General features: G+C 44.5%; 2 protein-coding genes across 3 annotated transcripts in view; one reads left to right on the top strand and one right to left on the bottom strand.

Moving 5' to 3' along the window:
• Positions 1 to 21730, bottom strand: part of LOC124612332 (ras-related protein Rab-8A) — a 59090-nt gene extending 37360 nt beyond the window's left edge. The window contains exons 1-3 of one of the 2 annotated variants that reach the window (XM_047140474.1): positions 21483 to 21730; positions 20836 to 20896; positions 20176 to 20380 (exon numbers count right to left, since the gene is read on the bottom strand). In XM_047140474.1, the coding sequence (XP_046996430.1) occupies positions 20176 to 20380; positions 20836 to 20896; positions 21483 to 21606 (390 nt within the window). In that variant the 5' untranslated portion in view covers positions 21607 to 21730. The remainder of the gene's footprint in view (positions 1 to 20175; positions 20381 to 20835; positions 20897 to 21482) is intronic. The other variant, XM_047140475.1, reaches the window with a different exon arrangement.
• A 347-nt stretch (positions 21731 to 22077) lies between these two features.
• Positions 22078 to 23664, top strand: LOC124612841 (isopentenyl-diphosphate Delta-isomerase 1). The gene is made up of 2 exons (XM_047141269.1): positions 22078 to 22285; positions 22737 to 23664. Exon 2 carries the CDS (start codon positions 22740 to 22742, stop codon positions 23469 to 23471), a length of 732 nt encoding a protein of 243 aa, XP_046997225.1. The 5' UTR covers positions 22078 to 22285; positions 22737 to 22739; the 3' UTR covers positions 23472 to 23664.
• The last annotated feature ends 346 nt before the right edge of the window (positions 23665 to 24010 follow it).

The following is a 24010-nucleotide window of genomic DNA, read 5'->3' as shown; positions in this document are numbered from 1 at the left end:
AGATTGAGAAGACAAAGAGAGGTCTCAACCACAACCACCCTGCCCACACCACAGGAGTAAAGCAAAACCTTTAACCTGGAAAGAAAAACCACTTTCACAGAGGACACTGAGGACCAGTACAACCATCCGGGAATTGTCTGCTAATATTAAATTTAAGGAATCTTTCCACGTATTTGCAGCTGGAATTGTGAAAGGGATTGGGGTTAAGTATCTGCTTCTCTAGCCAAACGGTCAGCCAGTTCATTCCCTGGGATGCCCACGACTTGGGACCTAGAGAAAGAAACTGAACAGGCGGCATGACCAAGGGCAGATAGGTCATTGACAGCAGAGACCAAAGGGTGATGAGAGTAGCACAGTTGATAGCCTGGAAGCTGCTCATTGAGTTGGAACAAATGAAAACACTGGATGGAGGCCTCAGAAACAAAATGGAGGGCTCTGAATGGCTAGAAGCTCTACTGTGAACACATGACATGATCCCAGCAACAAATGGTGTTCTAAGCCAGTAGGAGCCACGAACACATTATCCACTGTCTTAGAACCATCAGTGTAGAAGATGGTGTCACCCCAAAACTCTGCGAGGATGGCATGTACAAGACACCGGAAAACCATAGGGCAACAGAGGTCTGTGGTATAGGCACCATCCAATGGTGGATGTGGGAGAAAATACACTGAGTGCATTCCAGTGAGTGGGTATGGAGATCTTGACAGAGGGAAGCGAGACGAATGCCTTCCGGTAATCCCAACCATTGGCAGTTGTCAGAAGGGGGACATTCCTCATTTGCAAGGAGGCCAGGGTACACAGGTTGGCCAGGGAAACGGCAGATGGCGATTGCATAAGAAACCAGGAATTGGCTCCATTGTATTTGTAGAGGAGAAATCCCTGCTTCTATGAGGAGACTCAACGGGACTAGTGTGAAAGGCACGAATAGCCAGACGCATCCCACAATAGTGAACAGGGTCAAGTAGTTCAGAGTGGAAGTAGGCACTGAGCCATAAACCTGACTACCGTAATCTAGGCTGGGCAAGACCAGAGCATGGTAAAGATTGAGAAGAGTAGTACAGTCTGCACCCCAAGATGTGTGGGCCAAGAGGCAGGAAGCATTAAGCTTCCACATGCATGTAGTCTTTAGGTGGCGAATATGGGGCAGCCATATCACCTTTTTATCAAAAACAATGCCCAAGAAATGGGACTGTTACAACATCAAGAGCTGGTCACCTAAATAAAGTTCTGGATGGGGCTGTATGGTGGGTGAATGACAAAAATGCATAACCCGTGTTCTGGAGGGAGAAAACTGGTAGCCATGGGAGATGGTCTCTACCCCATCAGATGGCATCTTGGAGCTGGCACTAAGCAGATGCTACCAAGTGGGAGCCACACCAGAAGCAAAAATCGTCGACATACAATACCAGGGTAACCACGCGCCCAACAGATGTTACAAGTCCATTGAGGGCTACGAGAAAGGGTGTGACACTTAACGCAGAAACCTGTGGGATACCATTCTCCTGAATCTGATGGGAATGAGTGAAGTGCTAACTCGAACCCATAAGAGCCGTCGTGAGAAACTCCGGGATAAAAATCTAAAGGGGGCCATAGAGGGCAACTAAAATATGATGGTGCCAAGCCATGTCGTGTCACATACCTTATGTAAGTCAAAGAAGACCTCAACAAGGTGCCGGCAGTTAGTAACTGCCTGTCAGACTGCTGTTTTCAGTCTGAGCAAGTGGTCAGTTGGAGCTCATCGTGTCCAGAAGCCACATTGAGACACAGCAACAAAAGGCACCGAGATTCGAGTACCCAACATAATCTGAAGTTCACCACCCTCTCTAGCAGTTTACAAAGTACATTTATCAGGCTAATTGGGCATTAGCTGTTTAGAGCCGTTAGGTTCTTCCTAGGCTTATGGATAAGGATAACTACACTGTCTCACTATTGTGACAGGAAAGCACCCGTGAACCAAATGTGGCTGAAGACCCGGAGGAGATGTTGCCTCTGGGGAACGTCCAAGTGCGATCATCTAGTTATAGATGGAATCCGGGCCTTGGGCAGTGTCTCATGAAGAGGTAAGAGCCTGCAAGAATTCCCATTAAGTGAAGGTTTCATTATAGGGCTCAGCGTGGTGCAATTTTAAACAGGGGGATCTGTTCAACTCTGCATTTCTGCCAAAGAAAGGTATCAGGATAGAAAGAGGACACCGATGCCACTACAGCAAGCAGGGAAGCCACTACAGCAGGGGAGTAGATCACGAGATCGATAGCAGTAAGGGTGCCATGAGCGGCACTGAAGTGGGAGATACAAATCTGTAATAAGTTGACCAATTAGGAGACCCCTACCCGTTGAAGTGGCACTCTCAAAGAGTGGGTGGTGGCCATTGAAGTATCCAAGAAGGAGATTGGTAGGTTGGTTTGTTTAAAAGAGAGGGGGGGGGGGGGGGGGCGACCAAACTGCTAGGTCATCAGTCCCTCATTCCAATTAAAATAATTCCACAAGAGTGGGAGTAAAATAATCGAGACATACAACACACAGTTGGAGGAAAGGAGAAAACCACAAGAATGGCAGAAGGGCAACAAACACTAAAACAGAAAAAATTGGACAAGAAAACCACAGAGAGACGCAACCTGTAGAAGAGATCAAAACAAGATAGCAAATTACCATGGCTGGCTGATCATGAGAATAAAAAGAAGTCAGCCACTCTGCAACACATTAAAACTTCCACCCTAAAAACATCAGGGTGGAGGACACAGAGGGACAAAGGACATGCAGTAAAACAGACCAAATAATAAAACCCACCCTCATGAATAAAACTTAAAGCTGCTATTGAGACGACGTCCAATATCAATAGTAGGATGCTGGGAAAGTTAGAAGTCCACTGCAGAGTGGCTAAAACTGGGCAGTCCAGCAAGAGGCTGATGACCGTCATTTGTGAGTCACAGCTGCACCAAGGTTGGTCCTTGCAACGGAGGAGGTAGCCAAGCGTTAGCCACGTATGGCCAATGCAGAGCCGGCAGAGGACAACTGATTCCCTATGAGAGGACTGCATGAAAGACTTCCACACGTTCATAGTCTCCTTAATGACACACAGTTTGTTGAGCATACTGTTATGCCATTCTGTCTCCCAAAGCCAAAAAACCCTGCAGTGTAAGACAGAACACAAGTGTTTTGCAAATGCCCATCTGCAGAAGCAGTTTCTGCGTAGCCTGTCTGACCAGCCTCTCGGTAAGTTCATTGCCTGGGATTCCGACGTGTCCTGGGGTCCACACAAACACCACTGAACGATAGGACTGTTCCAGGGCATGGGCTACCAAAGGGTGGCGAAGGTAGCACTGGTCAATAGCTTGTAGGCTGCTCAAGGAGTCAGTAAACATGACTCACCAGGCCATGAAGTCAAAGTGGGGAGCCCCAGGGTTAACGAGTCCTTAGGGCCATGCGAATTGTTCAGAAGAATCTGTGGCCTAGGTGTACACCATGGAGGTGTACGTGAACGGACCGCGAGGAGAGGTGGTAATGGGAAGGACTCCAGTTCAGACAGAAGAGACCAGATGCAAACCGCAATCATAAGCCCTGACCTGGGCTGCCGATGCAGGAGACGAATTGCCGTGGTTGGGAAAAGGAGTCTGTAATTCGGATGCACAGAAATGCGAACCTGTGCAACATAATTGGCGAGCAGTTGAGCATGCCTAACCTTCAATGGAGGGACTTCGGCCTCCACCAGGATGCTGGTCACTGGACTCGTTCTAAAAGCTTCTGTCACTAGGCGAATGCCACAGTGGAGCACTGGGTCTAGTAAACCCAAATGCTGAGGGTGCCACCGAACCATAAACCAGATGATCACAGTCAAGGCGGGATTGAACAAGGGCTCTGTAGAGATGCAGCAGTGTAGAACGATCTGCACCCCAGTTAGTGTTGCTCAGGCAGCGAAGGGCATTGAGGTGCAGCCAGCACTTCCGCTTAAGCTGATGAAGGTGAGGTGGCCTAGTCAATCGGACGTCTAAAACCAGTCCAAAGAATCGATGTGTCTCCACTACAGCGAGTGGCTCACCATTAAGGTAAAGTTCTGGTTCTGGATGAACGGTGCAATGCCGACGTAAGTGCACTACACACAAACTCGCGGTTGAAAACTGGAAGACATGGGCTAGAGCCCATGACTGCACCATGTGAATGGCTCCCTGTAGTCACCACTTAGCAACACCAGTACTGGAGCAGTAGTACGAAAGGCAGATGACATCCGAATACAGAGAAGGTGATACTGACAGCCCTACAGCTGCTGTTAGACCGTTAATAGCCACGAAAAAGAGAGAGACACTCAATTCAGAGCCTTAAGGAACACCATTCTCCTGAATACGAGGGGGGAGGGGGGGGGGGGGGAGAACTATGGTAGACACCGACAGACACAAAGTACAGAGCAACAGGTTTTGGATAAAAATTGGGTGCAGGTCCTGGAGACTCCACTCATACAATATGGCAAGGATATGATGTCGCCAGGTTGGGTCGTATGTGGAAGCCGCCCTGACAGAGCCAGGACACATGACTCCAGAACCCAACCCAACCACTGACACCATATGCTCCAGCAGCTTACAAGGAAAGTTGGCAAGGCCGATGGGCCAGTACCTATCCACATCAAGCAGATTTTGACTGGGTTTGAATACCGGAATGGTGGTGCTCTCCCGCCACTGCGATGAAAAGATGCCATCGCACCAGATATGGCTGAAGATGACAAGGAGCTGTAGCTTGTAGTCAGATGAGAGATGTTTAATCATCTGACTGTGGATCGGGTCTAGCACAGGAGCTAAGTCAGGGCAATGTGCAAGGGCACTGAGGAGCTCCCGCCCAGCAAAGCGCCCGGCAATTGCATTTGTGTCAGTAGATAACACACCATTTATGTTAATCCAGGGACACCTGTTGGGGATCTGGTACCCAAAAGATGTCTGGTCTTCGTCCAGACTTGAGAAGGGGATGTATGGCATGCAATTGTTGACACATACCTCTCCCAACACTCTTGTTTCCGTTGCTTTATAAGATGGTAAACGTGAGCATGCAGTCGCTTAAAAGCTATTAGGTGCTCTAGGGAAGGCTGCTGCTTATGTCACTGTAGAGCTTGCCGATGATCTTTAATTGCCTCAGCAACTTCCAGCAACAACCATGGGACTGTCTTTCACTGGGGCACCCTAAAGAAAGAGGGATCGCATTTTCCATTGCAGAAACAATTGTTTTAGTGACCTGCTCCACGACAACCATGTACGGGAGATTCAACGGTGACAGCAGAGGTGAAGGCTTCCCAGTCTGCCTTGTTTACAGCCTATCTGGGTAGGTGTCCGTGGGTATGATGCCGGGGGAGTGACAGGAAGATGGGAAACTGGTCACTACCACACATGTCATCATGTGCTCTCCAGGGGGATAGATGGGAGGCGGCCAGGACTGCAAACCTGGAGATCAATGGCTGAATATGTGCCATGTGCCACACTGAAATGTGTGTTGGCACCTGTATTTAAGAGGCAGAGGTCAAGTTGTGACAGTAAATTTTCGACCTCCCTACCTCGGCCAGTAAGCACGGCACCATCCCACAAGGGGTTATGTGCGTTAAAATCTCCCATAAATAGGAAATGTTTAGGGAAATGATCAATCAGTGCAACCAATACGTTCAGGGGTACTGCACCCTCTCGAGGAAGATGTACATTGCAGACAGTTATTTCCTGTATTGTCCTTATCCTGACAGCCACAGCTTCAAGATGGGTTTAAGGGACACAGGTTCACTACATACTGAGTTCAGGACAAAGATGCAAACTCCACCTGACCCTGTATTATAGTTGTTACAGTTCCTGTAATATCCCTTATAGCTGCGGAGGGCAGGGGTCCGACAGGAAACAGGTTTCCTGGACAGGAATGCAGAATGCAGGTGTAAAGCTTAACATTTGCCACAGCTCAACTAGTTGGTGGAAAAAACCGCCACCATTCCACTGGAGGATTATGCGATCGTGAGACTGGGAAGGTATTGAACACTCAGTGAGGCAGTCTACACCTCAGGGTCACCTGCTGTCACCAGATGAGTACCTTTGCAATCGACATCCATTGTGTGAGGGGCCAGCGAGATCTAGGTCCTAAGCGGACGGCAGAATCTCCACCTCATCCTCAGACCCAGAGCTTGTAGGTAGTGGTGGTGGTGGTGTGGGTGCCACCGCAGTGCCTTGGTTCTTGGGGGTCTTTTTCTTTTTAGGTTTCTCTCACTGCTTGTAAGGTTTGTACAGCTGAGAGGGTTTCACTGATTCAGTCTCATGGACTGAGAAGGACTGTGAAGCTCTATGACCAGCTACCTGTGGTTGCTTCAGCTACTCGTGGCTGTCAGCTTTGCCACGGTAGGAACCTGGGAAGCGAATGACCCAAGGGATTCCTTCCTGCTGAGAGGAGCCGAAGAAGACTTACACTTCTCTGGCTGAGAAGGGGGTTGTATTTCTTAGCTTTGAAGTTAGACCTTGACAGCTTGGAGACTGCTGGTGTTTGACCACCAGCAAGAGATGATGTACTATGCTTCATGGCGTGTCATCTGCCCTGATGCTACCCACTCCGACCAAGGGCCCTCCCCACAGATGCCACCCAGCCGTAGCGAAGGCCACATGGCAGGATGGCCATTGCCAGGAGACCCGATGTCCCAAGGTGACGGGCATCTACTCCTTGGGGTACACGGGGAGTTAATGGAGGCATCAGCATAGCTACCCTGTGTGGTCAGGGGGCTACAACCAACGGGGTACATGGCAACCCCAGCACAACGTACTGGCTACTGTGCTGGATATCAGGCGCAAACGAGCTAAGTAGTCCATTATCGTCGACAGCGCAGAAAGCAATACTGCATAGAGGATGGAGGAAATCGCACCCAAGAGGGTGACCTCACTCAGCAGTTGGAGAACGAGTGGAAGTGCAGATCCACATCGACAAATGATGCAAGAGGTCTCAGCACATTATGGACACTATGCACCATGTAAGGCGCCCTTCCCGAAGTGTCTTGCTCTACGGGAAAATTTTGAGAAATGGAGGTCAAGCCCTACAGGAGACCATCACATGAAGCCGAAATGTGTTAGACTCCTTTTACCTTTTAGTCACCTCTTACGACAGGCAGGAATACCTCAAGCCTATCCTAACCCCCCCGGACCTGCAGGAGGAGGTGGGGGGGGGGGGGGGGGCGCAAGGAGGAGAAACTGGGGCAGGAGTTGCTGTACTAAGGTATACAGTTCAACATAAGGAAGTGGCCAATCTGAAGAGAGTTAGACATTGAAAATTGTGACTGCCATAATCATTCCCACTAACCACTATTGCTTTCAGGTTTGTACACAGAGGGATCCAGTCACTAATGACATCTGAGCGAACCAAAGTCCAGACCCCGCCGGATGCAGCACACTTCTGACAGAATGCCTGAAAACCATGAGATGTTGGAGAGTGGACATCACAGAAGTGTGTTTCTTGAAGAGCAAGACACGACACAGAACAGGAGACAAGATGTATTTCCAGTAGATGACGATGGTATCTGTTGCAATTCCACTGGATGATCATGTAGTGAGAGTGCAGATTAGACGTAAAGAAGCTAGGAGGTGGTCATGTCACTTGGTCAGTGATGATCACACACAAGGAAGGGGTGACACACAAATAAGATGTTAGACTCCGTTTCCAAAGAGGGAGATAGCACCTCTGGGGACAATGGGGTGGGGAGGGGGGCACCTTGTCTTGGGACATATGTTTCTTCTTTTTTTCCTTCTTCTCCTCCTCCTCCTCTTCTTCTTCCTCTTTCAGAGGTGGAGGAGGGCAGGGCACAAGGAAAGGAAGGGGATAGGGGGACAGGACTGGGCTAAGGAAGAGGTGGGGGGGGGGGGGGGGGGGGGGAATGTAACTGAGGCAAAAGTTGAAGATACCGGCACTGGATTTTGGCAAGCCTCAATATAAGACAGGCGATCAAAGGACTTTTACTCTTGGACCTTCTTTTCTCTCTCTTGTGAGGTGGGCAATGCAGCAAGTGAGTGGAGTGGCTCTCATTACAATTGACACACACACACACACACACACACACACACACACACACAGGTGGCGGAACATTGGTGCTTCTTATGGAGTGGGTGTCCAGTCACCACACAGAGGGTCTACCGTACAGCGGGAAGACATATGCCCAAAACACAAGCACCAAAAGCACCTCATGGGTTGTGGGACATACAGCATGTCACATCTGTAACATGTAACCTTGACCTTCTCTGGGAGTATATCCCCCTCAAAAGCCAGAATTGAGGTGCCGTATCACTGTGGTTGTCTTTTGACCTTTCTGCACCGACCTAACAAAATGAACGCTGTGTTGATCCAGATTAGCCCAGAGTTCATCACCAGTTTGCAGGATGAGGTCCCTATGAAAAATCACTCCCTGGATCATATTTAGAGACTGATGAGGAGCAATAGACACTGGGATATTGCCAAGATGATCACAAGTATGAACAGCTGCAGATTAGGTACCAGAAGCAGCTTTGATCAACAGGGAGCCCGAACGCATCTTACTAAGAGACACCACTTCACCAAACTCATCCTCTATATTCTCTGCAAAAAAGTAATTTCTTTGCTGTGATTGTTAGACACTGGACTCGCATTCGGGAGGACGATGGTTCAATCCTACGTCCGGCTATCCTGATTTAGGTTTTCCATGATTTCCCTAAATCGCTCCAGGCAAATGACGGGATGGTTCCTTTGAAAGGGCACGGCAGACTTCCTTCCCCATCCTTCCCTAATCCGATGAGACCGATGACCTCTATGTCTGGTATTCTTCCCCGAAGAACCTAACCCTTTGCTGCGATTAATGTTTCCCCGTACATCTTAGTACAGATGAGGTAGCAGAGAAAGTGTTTCATCCCAAGATGGCAATCCTGTCCTCCTCCCATGGTGTAGCCAGGGAAGGAAAAGCTGCCGGTCATATGAAGCAGCATTCAATGATCTTTCACCACTCAAAGAGATGGCCATTTGAGAATGGGCAAATTTTTGCAGTTTTGCAAGCATTTGCCTTGATACCACCCACTTCGATCAGGGGCTCTCACCATAGGCACCACCCATCCACAGCAAGGGCTGCCAGGCAACAGCGGCTGTTGCCAGGAGTCCCAATAACCTAAGAAGACGAGCAACTTCTCCTTGGCAAACATGGTGAGGGAACAGCTGAGGTATCAGTAGTGTGATCTGTGTCATCACGAGACTCAGCCAGATGAGTACATAACAGCCCCACCACACAGATTGGCTACACGTGCTGGTGACCTAACAGGGTGAAAGGTGGCTATAGTGGGGAAGGGAGAGGTATCAGATCGTAGATGCTAGGGAGGGAGTTATTCCCCAAACAGCTCATACTATAAACAGAAAATTTAGAAGTACAAGTCAAATCTCATGCAGGGATCTAAACGTCAAAATGGGTGATAGAACACTCAGAAGAAACAAAATTGCAAGCAATACAGAGAACCAGGTGGACAGCCAGGTTGATATACATCAGAACATTGAGAGAGGGGAAGGAGGGGGGCAACGGGGTTGGAGTGAGGATAGGGAGAGAGCACAGGGTGAAGTAAACACAGCCAGGGAAACAAGAACGGGCTGCAATAGCTCAGGGCCCCATGTGCACCACACACAATCTCACAAAAATACTGTGAGGCCCCAGGGGAGGGGGGTTGGGGTGGTTGGTAGGTAGGTTGGTTGGTTGGTTTAAGGATTAAAGGGACGAAACTGCAGAGGTCATCCGTCCCTTTTTCCAAAATACTAAAAATACCTACAGAGAATAAAAAATGTTCAACAGAATAGGAGACAGACGATACAGAACAAAAGAAACATAGACAAGGAGCAGACAAAACGAAATAAAATCACACGGAGTGTGACAGTGGTTGGCCGACCATAGGAACAAAAAAAGGGAAAAGCTAACCACCGAAAACACATTAAAAACTTAGTTTAAAACCGTAGGCCAAAGGCCAGAATCAACACAAAACAATAAAATAAAACAGAAACACTCAGATTAAAGAATAAAAACTCCCTGCCCTAATAAAACGTAAAACTAAGGCAGCCATAACGTCACCGGCAGAAATGCATTACGCAGGTCTTGGCTGCCGAAAACTGGAACCCATGAGCTACAGCCCAAGACTGCGCCTTGCGGATAGCACCCTGTAGCTGACGTTCAACAGCTGCAATGCCAGTAGAGCTGTAATAAAGGCAGAAGTCGTCAGCATACAGGGAAGCAGAGACAGAATTTCCCACGGCCGCAGCGAGCCCGTTAATGGCTATTAAAAACAGGCAGACACTTAAAACAGAACCCTGTGGCACACCGTTCTCCTGGACGTGGGTGGAACTATATGAGCCTGCGACTTGCACGCGGAAGGTACGATACGACAGAAAATTTCTGATAAAGAGCGGCAGAGGGCCCCGAAGACCCCATCCATGAAGCGTAGAAAGGATGTGATCACGCCATGTCGTATTGTACGCCTTCCGCATGTCGAAAAAGACAGCGACCAGGTGCTGACGGCGGGCAAAGGCAGTACAGATGGCCGACTCCAGGCTCACCAGATTCTCGGCGGCGGAGCGGCCTTTACGGAACCCACCCTGAGACGGAGCCAGAAGGCCCCGAGACTCCAGTACCCAAGTCAAGAGCCGGCTCACCATCCATTCGAGAAGCTTGCAAAGAACGTTGGTGAGGCTAATGGGGCGGTAGCTGTCAACCTCCAAAGGGTTCTTGCCTGGTTTCAGAATGGGGATAACGATACTTGCCCGCCACTGCGACGGAAACTCACCCTCGACCCAAATACGGTTGTAAAGGTCGAGGAGCCATCGCTGGCAGTCCACTGAGAGGCGTTTCAGCATCTGGCAGTGGATGCTATCTGGTCCAGGAGCGGTATCAGGACAAGCGGCAAGGGCACTGCGGAATTCCCACTCACTGAATGGAACATTGTACGATTCTGGATGGTGGGTGCAAAACGAAAGGCTCCGACGTTCCATCCGCTCTTTAATGGAGCGGAAGGCCTTAGGGTAATTTGCAGAAGCGGAACTCATAGCAAAATGCTCTGCTAAGTGGTTTGCAATGACGTCGGAGTCAGTACAAACTGCTCCATTCAGTGAGAGCGCAGGGACGCTGACAGGTGGCTGATAGCCATAGACGCGTCGAATCTTGGCCCATACCTGCGATGGAGTGACATGGAGGCCAATGGTGGACATGTACCGCTCCCAGCACTCCTGCTTGCCTTGGCGGATAAGGCGGCGGGCCCGCACACGCAGCCATTTGAAGGTGATCAGGTGTTCAATGCAGGGATGTCGCTTGTGACGCTGTAGCGCCTGCCAGCGATCTGTAATCGTTGCAGCGATCTCCGGCGACCACCAAGGCACAGTCCGCCGCCGAGGGGACCCAGAGGAGCGGGGAATGGCAGATTCGGCGGCAGTAACGATGCCGGTGGTGACCGATTGAACCACCGCATCAATATCGTCATTAGAGAGAGGCTCAAGAGCGGCAGTGGAGGAGAACAAGTCCCAGTCAGCCTTATTCATAGCCCATCTGCTAGGGCGCCCAGAAGAGTGATGCTGTGGTAGTGACAGAAAGATCGGAAAGTGGTCACTACCACACAGGTCGTCATGCACACTCCATTGGACAGACGGTAAGAGGCTAGGGCTACAGATTGAAAGGTCAATGGCGGAGTATGTGCCATGTGCCACACTGAAGCGTGTGAAGGCACCATCATTTAAAATCGAGAGATAGAGCTGCGACAATAAATGCTCAATGATGGCGCCTCGACCTGTTGCCACTGACCCACCCCAATAGCAAGAAAGGTGGCGGCAATTGGGCTAGCAGCGCAGCCAGGACATGCTGCGAGACATCACCATCCGGTGGAAGGTAAAGACTGCAGACGGTAACAGCCTGTGGCGTCCACACCCGAACAGCGACAGCCTCTAAAGGTGTTTGGAAAGGGACAGACTCGCTGTGCAGAGTGTGAAGGACATAGAGGCAGACGCCACCCAACACCCTTTCATATGCTGCCCGGTTCTTATAATAACCCCGATAGCCACGGAGGGCGGGGGTTCGCATTGCCGGAAACCAAGTTTCCTGAAGAGCAATGCAGAAGAAAGGGTGAAGGCTGATAAGTTGTTGGAGCTCAGCTAGATGGTGGAAAAAACTGCCGCAGTTCCACTGGAGGATGATATTGTCCATGGCTGAGAAAGGCGTGAAAGGACTGGGAAGGCAATTTACGCTGCTTGTTCACTCACTGCCACCGATTCAGTACCCGTACGAGAGGCATCCATGGCGTCTGAGAGACCAGCGAGATCAAGGTCCTCAGCGGAAGCTAGAATCTTGACTTCATCCTCAGACGCAGAGCGCGAAAGGTGCGGTGGGGTTGGTGCCACCGCAAGTTCTTTGGCCTTAGAGGTCTTTCTCTTGGACTCCTCTCGCTGAACCTTGGGTTTCACCGGCTGGGAAGGCTTCACCGATTCAGTCTCCGGGACAGAGGAGGATCGTGAAGCCCTACGCCCGGCCGCTGGTGAGGACTTACGCCACTGGCGGCCGTCATCCTTCCCGCTGGTGGAACCCTGGGAAGGGAGGGTCCCAAGGGAACTCTTACGGGCGAGAGTAGCCGAAGAAGTTAGACGCTTCTCCGGCTGAGAAGCGGGGACAGACTTCCCCGACGGGTGGGAGGAGGTTGCTCCTGAGGTAGGTGGTGCAGCAGCAACCGGTTAAGTAGAGCCCCCCACGGGCAAGGGGGCAGGAGGAGTCTTACTGCTTATCGAGCTGGCTGGAAGACTCTAAACTGATGGGGCTAGCACAGTTGCTGTAGCAGCTGCATAAGAAGATGTCATTCTCACAGGATGGAGTGTCATATTTCCTTTTGGCCTCAGTATAGGTCAGCCGGTCCAGGGTCTTATATTCCATGATTTTGCGCTCTTTCTGAAAGACTTTGCAGTCAGGCGAGTAAGGGGAGTGATGCTCTCCGCAGTTGACACAGATGGGAGGCGGGGCACATAGAGTATCGGGATGAGATGGGCGTCCACAATCTCGACATGTGAGGCTAGAAGTACAGCGAGAGGACATATGCCCGAACTTCCAGCACTTTAAGCACCGCATCGGGGGAGGGATGTAGGGCTTGACGTCACAACGGTAGACCATCACCTTGACCTTCTCCGGTAATGTATCACCCTCGAAGGCCAAGATGAAGGCACCGGTAGCAACCTGATTGTCCTTCGGACCCCGATGAACGTGCCGGACGAAATGAACACCTGTACGCTCTAAGTTGGTGCGCAGCTCGTCGTCAGACTGCAAAAGTAGGTCCCTATGGAAAATAACTCCCTGGACCATACTTAAACTCTTATGTGGTGCGATGGTAACGTGAACATCCCCCAACTTGTCACAAGCAAGTAACCTGCGTGACTGGGCGGAGGATGCCGTTTGTATCAGTACTGACCCAGAGCGCATTTTGGACAAGCCCTCCACCTCCCCAAACTTGTCCTCTAAATGCTCGACGAAGAACTGAGGCTTTGTGGATAGAAAAGACTCCCCATCAGCTCTCGTGCAGACTAAGAATCGGGGCGAATAACTATTACCTCCATCCTGAGACTTACGCTCCTCCCACGGCGTGGCCAGAGAGGGGAACGTTTTCGGATCGTACTTTTGAGCATTACATTGAGCTCGAGAACGCTTAGAGACTGCTGGCGGCTGGCCGCCAGCGAGAGATGATGTACCACGCTTCATTGCGGGTCATCCGCCCTGATGCCACCTACTCCGACCAAGGGCCCTCCCCACGGGCGCCACCCAGCCGCAGCAATAGCCACCTGGCAGGATGTCCATTGCCGGGAGTCCTGATGCCCCAGGGAGACGGGCATCTACTCCTTGGCATACGTGGGGAGTTAACGGCGCAGGCATCAGTAGAGGGATCCCTGTGTTGTCAGGGGGCTACAACCAATAGGGTACATGGCAGCCCTACCACAACGGACTGGCTACCGTGCTGGATCTTAGGTGCAAAAATGTCCAAGGTCGTCGTCGCAGTTAAAAGCAACACTGCAGAGTGCAGCGTGGTAATCGCACCCAGTGACGTATCCCCGCCCAAGAGACGGAAAACGAGCGGGACACCATTACAACGACGAAAAAGTTGGCTAAAGGTCTCAATGCACGACGGATACAGTGCACCATGTAAGGCGCCCTTCCCCAATTGGCTTGCTCTTCGGAATAATTTAGAAAGATGGAGGTCAAACCCGAGAGGGGACCATCACACAAGGCCGAAACATGTGAGACTCCTTTTAGTCGCCTCTTACGACAGGCAGGAATACCGCGGGCCTATTCTGATCCCCGAACCCGCAGGGGGGGGGGGGGGGGGTTGGGGGTTGGGGGTGGCAATGCAGTATTCTCGACTGACATTCAGGAGCATTTATTGGACAACTGTTTAAGATCAGTGCAAGTAAGTGTAAAATGATTTTTTTTTTTTTTTCCTTTAGGTCACATTATTGGCTTATAGGTCTGAATGATACTACCAGCTGTCAGATTACACACATTGAGGCTGAATGAGTGTCATCTGAAGTAATCCCTAAGCCCAGGAAAACCCTTTGTAATACCTATGGCCTGAGCTGCAAAACACGTGATAGAATGTGCTGGAATTTTTGCAGGTGGTGAGCTGCACAGGGCACTGACAATAAGCGAATGTAATTCACAATGAAACAAATCTGTTTCAACAACAGAATACTATAAAGAAATACAACAAGGCTGATGTTAATTGTACCAGCAAGTATACACAATCAGGTGTTAAGATAGGCCCTTGAGAGTGCATTTAGAATGGTGAGTTACATGATGATTATAATAATTTAAAGAGACTGAACTGCAAGGTTACCAGTCATTATACTCATTTAAGTCTGAAGAATTGCCCAAGTTGATGTACTGCTAATCTTTCTAGTCTTCTCATTTTTATTATAATCCTTATTATTCAATTCCATGAGTTGGATTAAATAGGAGAAGCAACACAGTAGTTTGGTGAAGATTTTTAGTTGTAAAGGTATGGTACGGGTGGACAATGTGTGCCTACATGAAGGTGGACACCCCTGGGTAATTCCATGTTAAATCAACAATAATTTTACTCATTTCAGATTTTGATGGTACTTGGCACAAAGGCAACAAACATACAGATTAAGAAAAAACACCGATTTTATTAAAACCCATTGACTCATTTTGAAAATAAGGTGATGTAAAGTTGTCAAATATCACAAAAAACTATACCACCACAATTTCAAATTGGTGTGGCAACTCTCCTAATTAAGCTAAAATGGTGGGAGAGGTCATTTTGCAGCATTTCCCATGAGCTTTACTACAGTATATAACAACACGTGTTTTAGACTAATTTTTTTTAAATGTAAATAAAAATATAAATGTTGAATTTCTCAAAACGCACATCTTTAAAAAAAAAACTATATATAGTGCTTCACATTATTATTAATTAATTCCCTAACAAGGGAACCTCCCCATTGCACACCCCTCAGATTTAGTTATAAGTTGGCACAGTGGATAGACCTTGAAAAACTGAACACAGATCAATCAAGAAAATAGGAAGAAGTTGTGTGGAACTATGAAAAAAAATAAGCAAAATATACAAACTGAGTAGTCCATGTGCAAGATAGGCAACATAAAGGACAGTGTGAGCTCAGGAGTGCCGTGGTCCCGTGGTTAGCGTGAGCAGTTGCGGAACAAGAGGTCCTTGGTTCAAGTCTTCTTTATATTATGTTTATTTTTTCATAGTTCCACACAACTTCTTGTCTGGCTCCGTTTTTCCAAGGCCTATCCACTGTGCCAACATAACTAAATCTGAGGGGGGTGCGATGGGGAGGTCCCCTTGTAAGTATGAAAGTGGGACTGTCATCATCATCATCATCATCATCATCATCATCATCATCATCATCTACAGATAACCACAGAATATCTGGTTTTATACGATATGTATAAGACAGTGATGGGCCTGCTGTGTGAAGGAAAGCCACAAACTTCATCAAGATCTTTGTCTTTTGTTAAAATATAAGGTAACCACCATTTCTTGCCTTACACAACAGTAACATAGCCATGAATGTCTTTCACAGCCAGAGTTTCTGGACATTTTGTTAACTGTTTCAGCAGTAGATTCTGATGTGTGTGAAAAAGTTCTTACCAATATTTTTTGATGTACTTTATGCAATCAATACAAAAGCATGTAACTTCTATGTCCCTTTTATGGGAACAGACTGACTAGAGCACTCTTCCAGAAATCTGTTTCAATGTACTCTTGTGTTGAAAATTCAAAACATACAGATGTAATGTTTTTAACAACCCAATCAAACACTTGTTGTTGTTGTTGTTTAAGAATTTGATTGTCCTACAGCCTCCTCTGCAGACTTGCTTTTGTTGCTAATCTCTTTACAGTGCCACTGACATCACAAACTGCTTTTCCATGAGCAGAGGCAAAAAATGTTTTACTGCATCAATATCAAAATAATCTTTGTGGAAGCATAAGTGTACAAAATTCTTTTCATTCTTGTACTGGGCTGCACTGTCATCCGAAAGGATTATCTTCTGTAGATCAGTCTGAAATTTCATTTTTAAAAACTGATTTACTTTTTTTTTTTTTTTTTTTTTTTTTTTGCAAACAGGAGACAGCTATGGTTTTATGCTGTAGACAGAAATTATTATATAACCCATGTGCTCTGTTTTGTTCTCCCCTGGGCCTCATCTTTGATGACAAAAAGTAATCCTCAGAAGTCACACACACACATTCACCCTTATTAAAGTTTCCCTACATTTCATTTACGAAAGAGCTTTCCTGCTTTGCTAGAAAATCTGAGTATTAGTGTAGCCAGTTTTTCAGAAAATAATTCAATGAACTCCGATGAAGTCTTCTACACTATTTCTAAGCTGCATCTGTCTACTGAAGCCCACTGTCGAAAAGTGATATTTTCAACCACATTATCATCAAATGCACTTTATAGTGTTCTTTTTCTTGGGTCACATCCTAGACAAGAACTACAGTTTCCTATAATGCAATGGAATGGTGCTGAATTACGCAGCACCTTTGCCAAACAGTGGTTGAGATACAGAGCCTAGAATTTCCTATCATTTGTGACATTTTGACGTGTAGTGCAAACATCTCGGGTGTGTTCCACTTTAACCAGCTAAAATTTAGTGTTTTGGGCGAAGTTCTGCAAATTTAGAAAACCTGATCTTCATTGCTGGAAATTAAGCTTTGAGACCTTTATATGCCCCTTTTAAATTGCACAAAGTAAGTCCTTTAGATATTACCGTTCTATCTCAATCTTACCCCTTCACAGTTACAGTCTTTCTTCCCTGCCATTACTCTGCCTATTACATGATTTTCATAAAAATAATCAAACAGAGTGTGCCCAATTCCTTGTGACAAATTCTTTCCTGGCTTTTGAAAAGGACTTTTTAATATACCTCTTTCCTTCAAAAGCCTTTTTTCTGGTGTACCATGTAGCTGGGAGCATTAAATTCATGTATTAACTTCATAATACATCAAGATTCAGGAGAACAAGTTAGCACTACTTTCTTTTCGACAGATTCATTTTCTGAGGAATCCTCTGGATTAACAAATAATTGTTTAAATTGTTAATTTATTGACTGGTACATTATGTATCTCCACTCTAGAACACACACATTTTACAAAAATATCATTCTTTTTAGTGTAATGTGAATTTTTGAAACTTTATAAAGATGTGAACCTCTGACAGCCCCACTTCTGTTCTTAGGGAAAGTGTTAACAATGACGTTAAGCATTAAAAGTAATTTTTTGAAAATTTGAGAAATTAAAAATTTAAATTTTTATTTAAATTTAAATGAATTTATCTTTATCTATATTGAATCTTATATCATAAGAAAATTCACGGAAAATGCTGCAAAATGACACCTCTCCTACCATTTTAGCTCAATTATGAGAGTTGCTACAGCAATTTGAAATTATGACAATGTAGTGTTTATTGGCGATTTTTGACAATTTCACATTGTCATATTTTCAAAATGGGTCAACAGATTTTAATAAAATTGGCATTTCTCTTAATCTATAGGCCTATGTAAGCTTGCTTAGTGCCAATTTTCATCAAAATCTGAGATTGCGAGTTAAAATTGAAGTTAAAAGTGTAGTTATTTGACAGGGGATGACTCCTCCCCCTGTGAATGACAATCTACAGAAATAAGTGTCCCAGAGGACTATTAGCAGCACACATGCAAATGGGTCATGGAGCAATACATGATCAGACCAGAGATTAGCTAACACTTTCAAGTGACTGCTATGGAAATTCTTGGACCCTCCACACTAACACTAGTGTGAAAATCAGTTTGCTTTAACCATCACTGGTCACAGATAACACTATATATAATGACTGCTGTATCCCAGCAGCAAGCACCATGATCAAATATTTAATACTTTTATCAGTGTGTATACAATACTTCACCAGTATTGTCAAGCCCAAGAGACATGCCTGCCTGTATAAGTCATGCAAAGCTGTGCTCAGTCTAAATGAAGAACGACTTGCCAGAAGTGAAAGATGATCAGTATGACCTCGGTTTAACAGCAAACAAAAATTCTGAAAAAATTCATTTAGGCCATTCCCTTCCATAAGAAAGACTCCTATTACTGACGAGTTAATCCGCAATCTCTGATCACGGTAATCTCTGGTCAAGCAAGGTATAAAACTTAAGTGGGTAAACTAATTACAATCAGAATGTCCAATATTCGTAGAACTCTGGTGTTAATCCATATTCAAAGTCATTTCCCACTGTGAATACAGTGTGACTTAAATTTAAACTTCCTGGCAGATTAAAACTGTGTGTCAGACCGAGTTAGAGTCTTGGTCTGGCACACAGTTTTAATCTGCCAGGAAATTTCATATCAGAACACACTCCACTGCAGAATGAAAACTTCATTCTGGTGACTTAAATTTTTCAACGTCTTAAATTTAAGTAATAACTACAGTCCACATCATAAAATATTTTTTAGCATATGCTAATAGAGAGATTGGGGAAGGCAACATTTCAGTTGACTAAATGGTCTCAGTACAACCAACAGCAATGTTATTTCAAAGGATATTGTGTGCAACATTGGCTCGGTTTCAAATAGTGCAGTACATGACCTAAGTTCATGGCTTGTAGAAAATTAATGCTAAATCACAGTAACACTCAGTTTTTACAGTTCCTAAGACACAATTCAACAAAACCTTATGTTTTAATTTCACAAAATGAGCATATGATTAATGAAACTGAACAGTTCAAATTTCTAGGTGTTCAGATACATAGTAAGCTGTCATGGAAAGCCCACATTCAGGCTCTTGTTCAAAGACTTAATACTGCCATTTTTACTATTCCAGCGGTATCTGAAGTGACTGATCATACGACACAAAAATTAGTCTACTTTGCATATTTTCTTTCGCTTATGTCGTATGGTATTATATTTTGGGGTAACTCTTCCCATTCTAAAAGGATATTTTTGCTCAAAAACTGGCAGTTTGGGCAATAAGTGGTGTAAGTTCACAAACACCTTGTCGAGACCGGTTCATTCCTTACCGTTATTTCTTGTCAAGATTAGCTTAGTCCCAAGAATAAGCAGCTCTCACTCAGTTAATAGTCAGCACAAATCAAACCCACATTTGGATCGGACTTCCTTAACTATTGCACAGAAAGAGGTTTGCAGTATACTGCTACATCAATTTTTAATAAGCTACCACTCAAATTCAAAAATCTTAGCAGTAATCCATGCGCTTTCAAATCTAAACTGACGAGTTTCCTCATAGGTCACTCCTTTCTGTCGAGGAGTTCCTTGAAAAATTAAGCTGGTTCTCATTATATTTTTGATTGCATTTACTTAAACTTATGGACTTTTTTCGGGTTCATAAACATTTATTTTTATCTATTTTACTTTTATGTTGTAATTTCATGTACTGACACATTCCATGACCTTTGAGATTTGCTCCTCAAATTGGTCCTATGGAACTTTATGTGTAAATAAAAAAATCCAATAATAATTTTATCAATAAATGTACCATACCAAGTTATTACTTGTGCTAATATAAGCTTCTACACTACAATCTATAAAACATTTCCAACAGACTTGAGTCCTCTCTAACTACCAGATTATGTCACCATAGTATTTAAAAATATGTAAGTAAACAATCTGAGCAACCTGGCTGAATTTACTCACCTGCCTCTTCTCAGTTAGTTCACATTTATTCCCTAGCAACATTTTCTCTACATCAGCTGATGCATTTTCTTCAATGTTTCTAATCCAGTTTTTTATATTCTCAAAACTCTTCTCATTTGTAATATCATATACGAGCATAATACCCATTGCCCCTCTGTAATAAGCTGTGGTAATTGTGCGGAATCTTTCCTGACCAGCAGTATCCCTGAGAAAAAAATTTTATAAAATTTATGGTCAATGCAAATAAGTTTTTTGTTGTAAATAAAAATGTTAAGCAGTCAGTGACAGTTGTTACAGGGATGCATTGCACATGGTGAACCTAAAAGGAAGTCATCACTCTTAAAATTTGCTAGGAATTCACTCACAGTGACTAGATGTCTGTGTGTGAGCAAACAGCAATTGTCACAATTGTGTTGAGTTAATTTCTGTTACTGTGCATACTTCAGAGCAAGATTTGTGTACAGCCTCAATGAACTGTTCATAAACACATCTACCATTAACTGCTTCCCTGCCAATCTCTCTCAAACTACAGTTAATGAATATCAGAAAATGTATGATTAATTTTGTCATATGAAATCAAATAAGCTATTGAGATAGGTGTTATACTATGTAGAACAGGTCAAATTGAAGTATCATTATGCCCTTACTTTCAAAACTTACCATATTTGTAATTTTATCTTCTTTCCGTCTAATTCTATGGTCCGTATTTTGAAATCTATACCTGTCAACAATAAAAACAACGGATAAGAACACACTATCTCTTCAGCACATCACGCCTCTTACTGAAAAAGACACTTTTTGAGTTAATTTTAACATATGACGTTATCAACTAAATGATGACCCAAACCGTGGAGGAAACTGCAACAGATTTATATTTGCACTACCACTTAATACACGTAAATTTAGTAACGCAGCGGTACGAAGCTTTCCAGTAAAATTATTTCTTCTGCTGAATTCTAAATCATACAGATTCACTGAAAACAATTGCACCGCGAATAACACAAACTGGTATATGAAATATCAGTATAGAAATAAAATATACACTCAGATCATAACGCTGCCCTGTTTATCTTTTTTCCATTACAACTGTCAACGTCTTGACATATTCTACTCGTAAGGTCAAAAAAACAAACCATAACCTACACTAAACATCCAAATATGCTTTAACAGACGAATAAAATGCAGGGAACACAACAGTACGTCACAGTATCAAGAGTGTTTGTTCAAGACTGCACAAACCTGTCGCTTTCATACATTACTATTCAATTGGACCCTATGTATTCATCTGCAAAAGGACGATAGCTTACCTATTGTAGATATAAAAGTTGTGTTAAAAGCATCCTCAGAAAATCTAAATAACACACACGTTTTACCTACACCAGAATCACCTATCAAAAGTAATTTAAACAAGTAATCGTAGGTCTTTGCCATTGTTCACGTATTTTGATGCCCTGTTAAAACAACCTGTCATGGCCTCCTATAAGTCACTGAGTGTTGAATCAGCTATGCAGTGTCTGCTTGTAACATATGACATAGCAAACGTCAGAGACATTTAACAACTCAAAATTGTTTTAAGGCATCGAGTGTTCTTCCTTTTATGACCTCCCATTGAAACTTACTGGAAATGAATGCAGCATAAGTGCCGTGAATTATATAAGTTCATGAGAGTAAAATTAAACTATTATTTATGAGAAATTAGAATACTCGTTTGTCTCCGATTTCGAGAGAATAGTTAATTATTTTTTGTTTGTGGAATAACAGTGAAATTATATCTAGAAATGTGGTTTATTATCAGAATTCTTTCGACTACTGATGTTTCTTTTTTTTTTGCTGTCCCATCCATGGAGGTCCCATCACTTTCTGGATGGCATATGATCTTTGCATGTGTCAACCAGAGGATCTTTGAACTGACAGGTGCCAATGCCAAAGCGTTAACTTAAGGCAAGAGAAGGAGCCGACGGAAGAGCCTTAGAGTTAGAGTACTAGCGTTCGAAGTGTGTAGTGTGTTGCAGCTTTTGACAACGTTTGACTAGAGAAAAACTGTGTTATTGTTTTTAAATGAAGTGTTTTTAAGCATTGTTCAACTCGCTACTCTCCGCTTTAGCAAAAAGTAAGTGATTACCTCGTTTCTAACCGGCTTTTAACTTTTCCACAACTTATATCGTATTACGTTGACTTACCGGTGAACTCATTTTAATTATGTGTGAATGCGTGTCTTGTCTATGATGACTGACAATAATCGTATAAAGTTAAGAGAGCATAAATCATTCGTTGATGTTGTAGACCAGTAGGCTGTTAGGTACCATAAATGAAATATATTGTCGTTACTCCAGCGAAGCTTATTGTTAGTGAAAAGCTTACACCCAAAAACTGTCAATCAGGGGACGGGGTAGGAACATCAAAGAACGATATTAAATTTACACTCTTTTAAGAGTTACATCGTAGAAGTCTTATCTGTGCTGCATGTAAGCTACGTGTCATGTTGTCATGTCATTTTTATTAAGTTGAGGTAGCATATTACTTCGTGATATATTTTAACACACCATTTCTCTCTTTTTCAGGCCATGAATACGTTAAAATTATTCCACACAGCTGCTAAAGTATGCAACAGACGGTACTCAACCGCAGTACATTTAAGACATTTAAACCACGTACAGGAAAGAGCATTGGAAGATAAATGTATCTTAGTAGACAACAGTGACAGGATGGTTGGCAGTGCAACAAAACGTGATTGTCACCTTGTAGGGAAAGATGGAAACTTACTACTACATCGTGCATTTAGTGTATTTATCTTCAATTCGAATAAGGAATTATTGCTCCAGAAGCGTTCTTCCCATAAAATAACATTCCCAAACTGCCTAACAAATGCATGTTGCAGTCATCCATTACATAACATTCCTGGAGAACGCGAAGAAGATGGGGCCATTGGAGTAAGACGTGCAGCTCAGCGGCGATTAAATCAAGAGTTAGGAATTCCCCCAGAACAGGCCACACTGGACGATTTGCATTATTTGACAAGGATACATTACAAGGCAGATACTGGCATATGGGGAGAACATGAGATAGATTATATCTTAATCCTACACAAAGATGTTGATGTTAATCCCAATCCAGAAGAAATAAGTGAAATAAGTTATGTTGCCAGAGAAAAATTCGATGATTTCATGAAGTCTTCAGTGACACCTTTGACTCCATGGTTTCATCTGATAGCTGACAAGTACTTGCGTCTGTGGTGGGACAATCTGAATCAGCTCAAGCAATTCCAGGATCATACAACAATTCATAGCTTTTGTTGAGATATGTTCTCACTAATGTTTAATAAGTTACTCATGTTCAATTTTTCAATGGATGTAAAACTATTTTCACACCCTAAGATTCCAAGAAATAGAGTATCAGAGACATGTTACACATTCCGTAATGCGTATGTATGTCAAAAATACCTGTACTGTTATCCCACCCTCATAAGCTGATTCACCCCCCCCCCCCCCCCCCCCCGTGCAGATGCAACAGCCTTCTTGGGATCCTTCAGTGAGTAGTTAAATATCTTGGTTTCAATGTTATTGAACCAGTATTGACACTGAATCTCAACATAGTTGCATTTTTTAAGACTGTGAGGTTTGAGACTTTATACCATAGGCAGCCTTTTGTTATTTTGTATATTTTTACCTAACCTTTTTTTACATTTTTAGATTGTGGTTTATTATGTTTCTTTACACTTGTTTTGAAAATTCTCATGTAATATTTATTCCAAGTACATTTAAATAATAGAATGTCATTTATTTCTCATAATGTACAAAACTGTGACAGCTAAATTTCTTACCTGCATAATTATTTA

This window comes from Schistocerca americana, chromosome 4 (assembly GCF_021461395.2).
Source record: "Schistocerca americana isolate TAMUIC-IGC-003095 chromosome 4, iqSchAmer2.1, whole genome shotgun sequence".
NCBI lineage: Eukaryota > Metazoa > Arthropoda > Insecta > Orthoptera > Acrididae > Schistocerca > Schistocerca americana.
The sequence above is the reverse complement of the archived record's forward strand: the minus strand, read 5'-3'. Positions and strand labels throughout refer to the sequence as shown.